Source organism: Euphorbia lathyris, chromosome 7 (assembly GCF_963576675.1).
Source record: "Euphorbia lathyris chromosome 7, ddEupLath1.1, whole genome shotgun sequence".
NCBI lineage: Eukaryota > Viridiplantae > Streptophyta > Magnoliopsida > Malpighiales > Euphorbiaceae > Euphorbia > Euphorbia lathyris.
This window is the reverse complement of record NC_088916.1, coordinates 35,346,967-35,359,107: the sequence shown is the minus strand read 5'-3', so window position 1 is coordinate 35,359,107 and position 12,141 is coordinate 35,346,967. Positions and strand designations below refer to the sequence as shown.

Here is a 12,141-nt window from a genome sequence, read left to right as displayed (position 1 = left end):
TAAACTGACTTGCATGCTATGTGTTAACACTGAGTAGATAACCTATCCTCTAAGGTTATGATACGAGTGAAATGAGCAAGTTTACGAGGCTGAACATTCATGGAAAAGAGCTTCAAAGTTATAGTTTTCAACCAGAAATGGAAGAAACATGCAGAAATAACAGTTCAAGAAGGATTCCTCACGAACAAGCTACAAGAAGAACAGGACAACATTAACAGGTCAACCTGGAAGGAACGGATAAACGTGCGGGTCGAGCAAGCTAAAGGAGAGAGAAAGAGAGCAAAAATGTGGAAAGCAAGACATCTTCCATCTTGTGCCAAGTGTAGGGAGATTGTTTGTTTGTCCATTTTGTATTTACCTTTAGTACTTTTTACCCTTTTGTTTTAGGGTTTATTTTGATGACCTATAAATATGGTAGTAGTTGTAAGAAAGGGGCACCTCATTTTTCGCCACCTTCATTGTATTCTCTGTTTTTATGTTTATTGTCGGAAGAATGATTTTGGGAGGAACAATCTGTTCACTCGTGAAAATGAGTGAGTAATTCCTTTTCCAGGCCTAGCCAGCCATTAAACGGCGACTGTAAGTAACTCTTTTAATTAATGAAGTATTTCCATCCATGAATAATTGTCAATAGTATGCTTAAAGAGTAGATTAGGATCCAATCTACATATTAATTACCAAAGATGGCACGACGGTGCTCCGACGTAATGGAAATAGCTATGTGGCTTATATTGTAGTGGACGGAGACGAAAACAACTACATATTGGGGTTTCATTTATGAATGCTTTCTGAATCGTAATGCTTGCTTGTATGTTAACGCAAGGACACTTGGTTGATATTACTTGCTTAGAATCTTTATTTTATATGATCCTGAAATTTAGTACCACCACTCATTCCCAAACCGATGGGCAAATGGAAATGGCTAACCAGACCTTGGGAAAACTTTTAAAGAGAAAGTGTCAAGAGAAGACGAGAATGTGGGATTTAGTGTTGCCCCAAGCCGAGTTCGCTTATAATAAGGATGTCCATTCGGGAAAGGGAAGGTCACCCTTTGAGATGGTTTACACGAAGACTCCTAATCATACTCTAGATATTATAGACATCCCAAAGGGCGATAAGGCGAGCATACCCTCTCACAAGCTTGCTATTAAGTATCAACAAATGCATGATGGGGTAAGGGAGATGCTCGAAGAGCGAAACAAGAAACCAAAAGCAAAGGTTGATTTACACCGGAGGGACATCCAATTCGAGGTGGGGGACGAAGTCATAGTATACTTGAGTACAGAGCCCTTGCAAGTGCGCCGAGTAGCAAGCTTTGTCCTAAGAAGTATGGTCCGTACAAGATCATCAAGAGAGTTAATGCAAACGCCTACCATATTGCATTTTCAAATTGGCTAAGTAATATGTCGCCATCCTTCAATGTACGTTACCTAAGTCCCTACAAGCCGGACGCGCCCCTTGAGTACACCATAGCAGAATTGGGGCTCGACTCCTTTAGAGAATGAGAGAATGATGAGGGCATCAACACAATCAATTCGCCAAAGTCTGAAACAGGCTCACACGGCTTATGGAGACACCAACATGCCGTGTGAGCATTTGAAGAAAGGAAGAAACAATGGGGAAAGGACCACAAGATGTGTGACTTTCCCACACGTTGTGTGGATGGGCACCAAATGTTTCTACCCAAAATTGATTAATTCACACGTCGTGTCACCTAATAAACATGTCATGTGAGTTAAAAGAATGGCAGCCCCCAACTCAGTCAAAGCACTTCAACACGTCGAGTCATCTACCATTTTCATTGTGTGGAACCAACAAAATCATAGACATACGACGTGTCAGTTAGGCCACACGCCATGTCACATGACTTTGGGGCCAAGCTCTACCGTTTGCCAATAGCCCTGCCACATTCTATTTACTGTTTTGCCCCTCTTTATTTACTGTCTTGTCATTTGCCTTTATTTTGTATCCTGCTATTATGTTTTGTAACCCCACCTTGCCACTATTATTACTTGAGATTGTTAGTATTAAGGGAAGGGTTTTTGGCCTTTAGTCACATAGGGTTGACAATATATTTAAGCCTACAATTTGTAAGACCACTTAAATTTTTATCAATATATTCAAATTTCTCCTTTCGAGTAAGGTTCTACCTTGATGGAATTCATTCATTCTAATTAATTTAGAGCAAGATAAGAGATTCATTTTTTTTTTTTTTGTTAAAATCAATGTTTTTGTCACGGATATCAATCAAAAAGTCAAATCACAATTTTTTATTTTATCATACAAAAAATAATATAGATATTATAAATTATCCCAAATATTTAATTTTTATTTATTCTTCTTAATCTAATAAAAAATTAATTATATTTTATCTTTTTAAATTGAAATTTATATATATATATGTACCTCTAAAATAATGGAGCCAATGTTGGACGTTGGTCCCATTTATAGTCCACAGACTTCTCCACTTCTCTCGACATATTTAGAGCTCGTTTGGTTTACCTATTGTTTGTTGTTACGGTTTGCTGTTGGAAAAGTTTTTCCAAAAAAAACAGGGATTCTCTTCTTTTGTAAAAAGCTACTTTTTAGGTATAAAAGGCAAACATGGGGTCTCTAACCAAACACCTAAAACTGTGCATTTTTAAAGTAAAAAAAATAGTAACCAAACACCCCTCAAGTTAATTGAATTAGTTTGTTTAAACAATGAAGAGAAGTTCATGGACGCTTAGAAAAATGTTTTCATTAAAAGATTCCACAAGGATGACAAATTGTTATTCATATATTCAGCCCCCAAGAAGCCAAGTTTATGTGAATTTGTTACAAGTACATGAGGCAGTTACATATGATGAGTCTAAGGACAGTCCACAATGGATTAAAGCTATGCAAGGTTCCATTGCAATAAGGGAAGAGAGAAATTACTTGCAAGTATATATCTGTAGCCAAATACAAATATGATGAGACAGTTGATAAATACAACTTCCTGTCAAATTAGATAATGGTAAAATCCGACTGCCATTCACATTGCAACAAATTCAGTTTGGACTGGACTGGACATTGATTGTTACTTTATATGAGAGTTATTGCTCAATGGTTTTCCCATATATTGAAAAACAATAGCAACTTGTAAATGTTCTTACAAAACCGCTCACTAAAACTGAGATGCAACCAAGCTGCGGATCCTGTCAACAACAATGCCTCCACCTTGAGTAGGGGATGTTAGATTATACAAATCAGTATTAGATGTTATGCTGATATGACATTTTACTTTACTCTTTTCTACGCATTAGAAATACTGTAAACAGTTTACCATTAATAATAAGAAGAATAATTCATTTCTCTTTTTTAATTCAAATACAATCAATTTTAATATCTAAAACTTTATCAAATATTACCTAGTTGGCCTAACCAAATCCTACCTATCAACTTCAAGAGGCCATTTTAATTCCAATAATAACTAGTAAAGATTCTCCAGGTAAGACAGTGACAATAATAAACCAGTTTTCATCTAGCAAGTTTCTGCATAGTAAGATGATTTTGAATAAGACTGATCCAAAAAGGCCAAACTGTTGCACTTAAATACTTATTAAGGTACTAAAACCTACAAATATCACCATTTTAGCCCAAACCTTTGTGAAATGGTGCAATTATAGAATGAGATAACACCTCGAAGATAAATGCAGCTAATCCAAGTTTCGTTACCAACCCTATAATTGCCACGTTGAAGTTAAAATGGTACTATTTTATAAGTCGTGACTAAATTAACACTTCTCCAAAAACCTTAGGTCATTTTGGTATCTTACCTTGTATTTCTTCGGAAAAGAGTTGCTTGTTTCATATTTAAGGTGAACCATTTCATTTCAAAAGAATTCTACAAATACAATTATTTTATCAGTTATTGAACAAATCATTATTAAGTCATAATCGCTCATGCCGATCAGTGTAACTCAAAGAAACAATAATAGAAAAATTGAGGAACCAGTTTAAGCCTCAATTAGAATTTAGACCACAATCAAAGGAGGAGATGCCTCCGTAGTTGTTAAGTTCTCCCCACACAACCAGCTCAACCTCTTCCCATGACTCTGCCGTTATGAGTTCTTTCCATATACTGAAAATAGCCCCCAAGATATTCTCTTCATGTAATATACAATAGCACCTGACAACACCGAATACATCATAAAGCCATTCATTTTGTATCAAAAACCACCACCCTTGACGCTCCTACTCCTATAAACAAGTGACAAATAAACTCAAGCCCCCACAGGAAATGCATGTAGAAATCAGCAAGGCCCAGGATTTCCATCAACAACATTCAAGTAGATCATGCATGCCATGAATACTGAAATTAATATCTCAAGCGCAAAATTTTAGCAAGCAGAAAACAACACCATCTACTTACATTGCATGGTAGGAAAGTCGCCCAAACTTGTCACTTCCCTGAGTTGATTCATTCTTGTTGGACAGTAAAGGTAGTCCATAACTTTCTAAGAATTTCTTCAGAAGACTGGGGTCACCTCTAAATACATCCAAGTATATAGGTATCAGATCATGAATGCGGTCACCTGTACAACAAATATGATTCATTATTCACAAGGTGAGACTGCATTACTAGCTGATGTCATCTACTTTAGAATGAATTATAGTTTTTAGGTCTTGATGGTTTCAAGTTCGAGTCACTCAAACTCAAATGTTGCTTTCCACAGATAATTCAGAACATTTGGAATCAACCCCAAATAGTGCAATACAAATTTGTGGATTGAACAGAAAACTGAATAAATGAAGTACTTGCCAATAGAAAGATCACTAAAATCAAGGATGTAGCTGAGTCGCCATGATCTATCATCATCGGCATGTTTGTGGCCATTCGAACTTCTATCCACCAGACGACCCCTATCACTGTCTCCACTCATACAAGGGCTAACGCTATTTGCTTCCATGTGAATGTTGTCATCCATAATATCTGAATGTATCCATGAGCAAGGCTTACAGATTTTTCCTAACCCATCTTTATACTGAAAAAAACTAGGAGAAACATGTGAGATATCCTAAAAAACAAATTATTTTTTCAAGGAGGCCATTTACCATGCTATTTGTTCTCAAAACAATATCAATAACAGAAATATAGGAAAGATAATGGAATATGAAGAGAATACCTTGTATGGATTCAACAACTTCGTAAAATCATCTGGAATATATTCATGAACTTTCTGTATCAGTGTTCCTGGGATTGGATCTCCCCTAAAGTATGACAAATTAATTTAGGTGAGTACATCAAGTATAATTGTCGATTTATTCGGCTCTAGCATTTAGACTGAATAAATTGATATTGGTGCACACATACCAATCATTCAAGCGGCTAGTAACAGTTTCCTTCTGTCTTGATAAAGATCTAATGAAGATTTCCCATTCCACAGGAATTTCAGATTTACACGAAAGCTCCTCCATAGTACATTTAGCACTTCGCAATTCTAAAGCTGATTTATTTAAAGGTGGGTAGGGTAACAGATGAAGGTTACGCACTTGCTCTCCAAGAAAGGAGGCTAAATTTAGAGCATCTTCCCATGACAGTGAATCTCTTCTGCACAAAGAACACACATGACTTGGGTGCCAGTAACGTCACATAAGCACTAATGTAAAGAACAATTTTCATTTTGTTTTGACGGAGACCAAAAAAAATGTGAGAAAGGAAAGGAGCATTGGAGTTCCCTTACTCGTTTTTATTCAATTAGGCGAAGGATAAGCAGGAATTTACTTGAAAATGAGCATCAGGTAATTTTTCTTTCCCTTCCAAATCGAAAAGTAAAGGTATTCCTTAGCCTTTTTAGATTCTATTTTTTTGTAGACACGAGTTTACTTGCAACACTTAAAGTACCTCTATTAACCTTTCAAAGATAAAGCAATGAATTAACTCATTTTTTTTATTTTTTTCTCCTTTCTTCTCTTTTACTATCACATGGACTATAGATGAAAGATTCTTGCGCAACTAAATATCTTATAAGTAGTGTCAAGGTCTGTAGGCTGTTTAAACCAGAAAAAATAATCATATGAGAACTTACAATTCAGCAAATATCTTTCCTTTGCATCGTTTTGTAATTATAAATGGCCATATATGTGTGTGTCCCATCAAATCTGTCTGCTCACTTAGTGACGTCCCAGCTTTCCTGCAATCGTATTGTTTCTTCGCCCACAAACCAAAAGGGAAATCATGCTCTTCACAATTCTCTGGAATGAGATTGCACTGGCTAATCACATTAGGTATTCCTTTACCATCCCATGGCACAATCTTCTGATTTCCATTCTGAAGATAAAGAATCCCACTCGCCAAAATTTCAGGAACATAATTTTTCAGAGGGGAATCGACTTTATTTAGCACATCATAAAAATGAAGCTGCAAACAAGCAATGCAAGGGTTATAATATTCTGCAAGATAGCCAATAAGGTAAAACAGATATAAACCATACCTCAGTGCCTAAGCCATACATCGAAGCCTCCACACCTTCTTCAACGAAGATTTTTACTGCTTGGTCAGCTAAGAGATAAACCTGTTATGGAACAGGACAGTTACCAACAGCTCCAAAATGAAAGATTTCTAAATTCAATGAACTCAACGCTGTTAAAAATAATAATTATGTCCTAGTCTCTCTAAACTTGAGAGTAAAATTCAGTTATACATCCAATATATATGAAAGAGCTCATGTAACAGTATGATGTGGACAAATCCGCATCTTTATTTCCTAACCACTTGCCTCACAACAAGAAATCAAGCTACAAACAACAGAATAGTCAGTTTCTTTCAGGATAAATTGTAAGATCTTAATTGAAAACAAATTGAGTTGAAGAATCATATCAACTGAAGTATTGTTTCTCCGGTGATGAAATGAAAAATAAGTTCTATTCCTGATCATACAAATGCAGTATCTGCATATATGTATCCTCGTCCTGATCCCTCTAAATCATGCAAAACTTCAAGCTGCAACTAAGATAGATTTTATCAAATAATTTTATCTTTCCATTCACTTCATCTTAGAAAAGATCACATAAAAGTGACCTCCTCCACGTTTCATATTGTTATGGCATCATAGAATAAGTATCTCCCTATCTCCCTATTGCTATTCCAATAGGGAGATACTTATTATACAATATCTGTGAAGTCCAATGACTGAAAATAATAATAATAATATAAAATTGGGAATGCAAATAATATCAGAATCAATCTAGACCCACAAAGCGTTGCAGGAAGTCAAGTGGTAATATCTGAGGCCAAAATTGATGTCTATTTAGCATACCATAATCTGCAAGTGCACTCGACCTAAAGTAGAAAAAAATATCTCGTGACTCATATCCACAGTGAAATAAACAGATTCTTGGGAGGCCAATGATCTCAAGTGACTCTTGCTTTTTAGTCTGAACAATCGAGTAAAAAGGGCCAGGCTTGACTCGAAATTACAAAATTCAAAGAAACTAAATCAAAATAATGTAATAACCATCATAATAAGTAAACATATAATGATAGCAATAGCTATAGAAAAACTGCAATTCTATATTTGTTAATATTGCAAACTTGATAAACACACACTTACAGGATTGCTGCCTGTGCCAACAGGAAGCTTTTCATCGTCTGTGGGAACAGGCAAACTGTAGAATGAACAAACTTCCAACAGGCAATTCAACCATTTGTCTGCATTCAATGCTAGGCATGCTCCCTGAGAAAGATAAGAGTAAAATTAAAACTAATACAGCAAACTTTGCTTAGTTTGAAATGTTTGTCACTTGCTCTATTAAAGTGAAGCAAGGAGTAGAGGGCAACAAATTGGTCTCTATCACAAACATATTAGGGCACATTCTAGAAAATAAGCATTGCTAATAGGTATAGATAAGCAGGCAGAAAAAGTTTTGATCTTACTATCTAGTATCTATATAGTTCTTATATATGGTTGGAACCACAGACTTTTGGTCAATCAAATATCTAGTGGCTTTCAAGTTACCTTTTCATTATTGTCCCAAGTCCTAATAAATAACTCTTTTTACACATTTATTTAATAATCAGCTGACTAGCTTGTCATGCATATCCAAACAAAAAAGTTCTAAGTGGATTAAGATTCTATTTGAGGGTTGGTGCAAGAATCTCAAATTTTGGCTCGTGTAAGACTCTATGCATCCTTTTGGAACAACTGTGCCTAACTTATCCTACCATATTCTAGTATCAAGGACAATAATTAGGTCATATATCAGAGATCTCAGAAAAGTTAATGAAATATGCATGTCAAATATTGTAGCCTACTTGTAACCACATAAATCATAAGCACTCAGAGTTTAAGGTCCACTAATTGTATTCTTCTGTTATTTGAATTTGCTCAACACGATGAATCAATTCAGTGAGAAAGACTCTTGATTTAACTCTAGCCCTAGATGGTCATTAAGAGAAAAGAACATATGGGATTTTTTGAAGTACTTAGCCACATGGTGGCTGTCTCAATAGCCATAGAATTTGGTTCATTTTAAAGATACAATTGCATATTTGGCAATAATACCTTCCATAAAAGCTCTCTCATTTCTGGTTTTCTAACCCAAAGCTTAGATAGCCAATCCCTCAGTTCCCTTTGTCCGATGGCGTTGCCTGGGCTCCATTGGGAATTGTAGTGGTCCCTTTCCTTATCCAAGAATGTGCCTAAAAATTCAATATCATAAGAAAAACCTTGCTTCCACAACTCATAACTTTTGGGGTGTCCATTCTTAGTTGCCTCGTATCCTGGATCTTCCTGGACTTCTTGAACTCTGGCCCTTTTTTCTTTCCTTGACATGTTTCCGCAACTCAGGTCTTCTTCATCATGAACTTCATCTTTTTCAAGTTTCTCTAGACCTCCTCCATCAAGAGCCAACAATCCAGCACGGCAAACTCCTTTATGACGATAACCAGGGGCCATGTCCAGACATACATATTCAAAGTTTCTGGAATTCACAAAATTTTGTGTAACAGCAACTGTCATTTCAAGATTCAGAACACAGTGCCACCATCCACTTGGAACAAATATGGTCTCTCCAGGTAGTTGAGTAAACTCTACCGGCTTGTCTGCATCAGCAAGAATTGGATAAAATTCCAGCCACCACTGAAGAAACACAAAGAAAACAACATGAAGAGTGATGAAATGCTTTGATAAGGATAAGAAGCATCACAATGAATATCCTCATCAAGTACCTGAAGTGATGATGGAGTTTCGATATTTACATCACCATTTTCTTCATTCACATGTACTGTGACACCTATAGGTACCCTACCTGGAGGATACAATGCCCACCTATCAAATGCAATGTTAGACATGCATCAGCTGTTATAGCCACACAACGAAAAGATATGGGACATGATGAACAGGTAAAAACTGATCCCTTAAATGCAAGGATTATGATGCTTTCTGGCATGAATATGGACTCTATGAGATCTAAACAAAGACTAGATGAGGATGAAATGTACATGTAATTTTACTTGTTCCCTTAAATGCAAGGATTATGATGCTTTCTGGCATGAGTATGACTTTATGAGATCTAAATAGAGACCTAGATGAGGATGAAATTTACAGGTAAACTAAGAAGACGTATTCTTCAAAGGAGTAGGAGTAGTTTTCAAAGCCAAAATGGAGCAAGGAGAAAAACAGTGATGAAGTTCCAAACTGAAATTTATTATTGATTGCATAAGGAAGCTAACAATGCTACTATTTCGGATATAACCTGTGACAGCATGAGTTACAAAAAAAAAACGATGCATCAAGCAGGGAAGACCAGTGTGCATATGCTACTTTCGACAAATTTGACTATGTGTATACCTTTTACGCCCACATAAAAGAGTGTTCCAGGCACTAGTAAGTGCTGGATCAACATGCCAAGATGCACCAGATCTTTCAGGCCCAATAATAAGCCACCTGAAGGGTGGTCGCTGCTCTCTATCAAGGATGCCAAACAAGTCTTCTTGAAACAGATGAGGCACACTGTAATCATTCAATAGGCTTGGTGCAGTTTCCCCAAACTGTTAAGGATATAAAGTTAATCATAAAGATATGAATGATAATACTAGAACACGTAGTATTAATAGTACCTTGTCATCAAAAATATATAGAGGATCTTCATCATGCTGAATTTTCATGTACGAGACATAATCCTTGAATTTCATTGAGATTTTCCAAGAGCTCCTTTGAGAAATTTTAAAAGCAGTTTCTCCATATTTTTTCAAAAGCTGGTCAACTGTCCATGTATTCCTTGCTGGCCAATTATCAGCCAATCCAGCAAGCAAAACCTAGTAATAGTTTGCACGAGTCCCATGAATAACACACCAGGAAGAAGAAAAATACCATTAGTTCATAACTATCAACACACAAAAGAATCTGTCATGAAATAAAATCTATAACACACAATTAGCATGAGGAAACTCATAATCTCTAGAAGACAAAGAATAATAACAAGACAAAGGAATCATTTACCAAGGAGGTATATGTGCATGAAAAATAATAAAAAAAAAACCCCAAAAAATATTCGTGAATGAGCTGAGGAAATCTAATGAGAACAGTTATATGAAGGGTTATGAATATAGTAAAGATGGACGAGTTAAGTACAGTTTTATGACAACAAATAAGCTGAAGAAATGAATGAAAAGAAAATGAAATAAGGACGAAATAATAGAAATGTCTTATACATTGTACAAGGACATCGCTTTTCCCAACTCAAATAACATAACAAGGTTAACTATTTTTCATCATACCGGTTTCCTCCCATCATAGTGATGGAAAAATTCTTGGGAAGAGATGTCTTTCTTTCTTTCCACAGTTGCAGAATCAAATGAAAACCCAAGCAAAGAGGTATTGCACCTATATAATCTTCTATACAAGAATAAAGAGTTAAAACCTGCAACAACACACAGATGAACTTGTCCTTAATAATAACAGTCACCATAAAACTTGAATACTCAGAAAACTGTACCAGAAGAATCCTACCCTCAAAATGACGTGGTCTTCCACAGCATTCTATATATTTATAAGGCACATTTTCCCTGAATACCGTAAAGCAAGAAAGAAACTTTTTTAATATTACACTCGTCAACAAGTAAAGAAGTAATAAAATTTATACAGTGAACAATTAAACGGAAAAGCAATAAAATTACCACCTCAGAGAGGGAAAAAATTCATTCATCAAACGGAAACTTTAGTGAAAGAACCAACAGATTAGAACAATAAATTATGAAACATACAAATGCAATGTAGTTTTTTTCCAGGACCCTGCATACTGAAGCGGTCCATTCGCCCTATTGAGGCAAAAAGTCATCCAGAGTGGTTCTTCATTGCATAAAATATACATCACACTGTCATAGAAAACTGGAAATTAGAAATAAAAGACAGCAAACAAAAGCATAGGCCAAACAGAAATTAGAAAAGAAAAAATAGTAGGAGAGTTCAATTATTATTAAATGGAGTTCAGCTTCTGGAAGTTAACCAGCCAACTACTGCATTTTTTAATCGAATAAATAAACTAGGGATCTAAAATTAATGCCATGCGCACTTCCTCTCAGAAGCATGTCAAAAAAAGCAGGTTAAATGCAAGGAAATAAACAGATTACCACAAGAGGGAGCATAGAGCACAAGTGTGACAAACAATTAATACCCAACTACGAAATTGAAGAATTAGAGGAACCTGCTGACGCAGGAGAGACGAGCGGCATCTGGAGGAGTAAGATACTCCAAAATAGAACAAATGAGGTCATCGGGAAGGACTTTAAGGTTGCCGAGAGCATCAGGTCTGCGATCTTTAATATAGAAAGCTGGGAGTTGAGAAATTTCCATTGATGAAACAGATGAAGAATGCATAAATTAACAGAAAAGTGGATATGTTTGTTGCCCCTATCCTATTATAATTCTTTTATAATGTTTGCATTTAGCTCTCTTACACATATACAACGCGGGGCGATTTTGCCGTTTCCACCCCCCAGGGGTCGTACCGCGGGACACGCACCAGTCTTCTAAAAAGAAAGGAATATGAAGATTTTTTTATTATTATTAATAAAAGGCAAATGATGTATACAACCCTAACGGGTTGTATATAAGCATTAATTCTTTATATGTTTTTAATAAAATAAACTAAAAATCTTAATTCTAAAGCATTTAT

General features: G+C 35.8%; 1 protein-coding gene across 5 annotated transcripts; it reads right to left on the bottom strand.

The window, feature by feature from the left end:
- Nucleotides 1–2,906: 2,906 nt before the first annotated feature.
- On the bottom strand, nucleotides 2,907–11,932 carry LOC136200455 (lysine-specific demethylase JMJ21). 5 transcript variants are annotated; one of them, XM_065990833.1, is made up of 16 exons: nucleotides 11,671–11,919; nucleotides 11,231–11,341; nucleotides 10,977–11,032; nucleotides 10,745–10,887; nucleotides 10,085–10,282; nucleotides 9,816–10,015; nucleotides 9,194–9,293; nucleotides 8,529–9,104; nucleotides 7,578–7,700; nucleotides 6,459–6,539; nucleotides 6,054–6,385; nucleotides 5,339–5,575; nucleotides 5,151–5,235; nucleotides 4,787–5,009; nucleotides 4,397–4,559; nucleotides 2,907–4,153 (listed from the first exon to the last, which is right to left on the bottom strand). In XM_065990833.1, exons 1-16 carry the CDS (start codon nucleotides 11,841–11,843, stop codon nucleotides 3,988–3,990), a joined length of 2,967 nt encoding a protein of 988 aa, XP_065846905.1. In that variant the 5' UTR covers nucleotides 11,844–11,919; the 3' UTR covers nucleotides 2,907–3,987. The 5 variants fall into 5 exon arrangements, 4 of the variants coding, with proteins under 4 accessions (XP_065846905.1, XP_065846907.1, XP_065846908.1 ...); XM_065990835.1 differs by having other exon boundaries at nucleotides 11,597–11,916; XM_065990836.1 differs by having other exon boundaries at nucleotides 11,641–11,916.
- Between the last annotated feature and the right edge of the window lie 209 nt (nucleotides 11,933–12,141).

Bases quoted from the DNA above. Each gene is read 5' to 3' on its own strand.
- LOC136200455 (XM_065990833.1), bottom strand. From the start codon at position 11,843: ATGCATTCTTCATCTGTTTCATCAATGGAAATTTCTCAACTCCCAGCT. The intron at 11,342-11,670 runs GTTCCTCTAATT...TTTCTATGACAG, and splicing joins CGTCTCTCCTGCGTCAGCAG to TGTGATGTATATTTTATGCA. The intron at 10,016-10,084 runs GTACTATTAATA...TATCCTTAACAG, and splicing joins TATATATTTTTGATGACAAG to TTTGGGGAAACTGCACCAAG.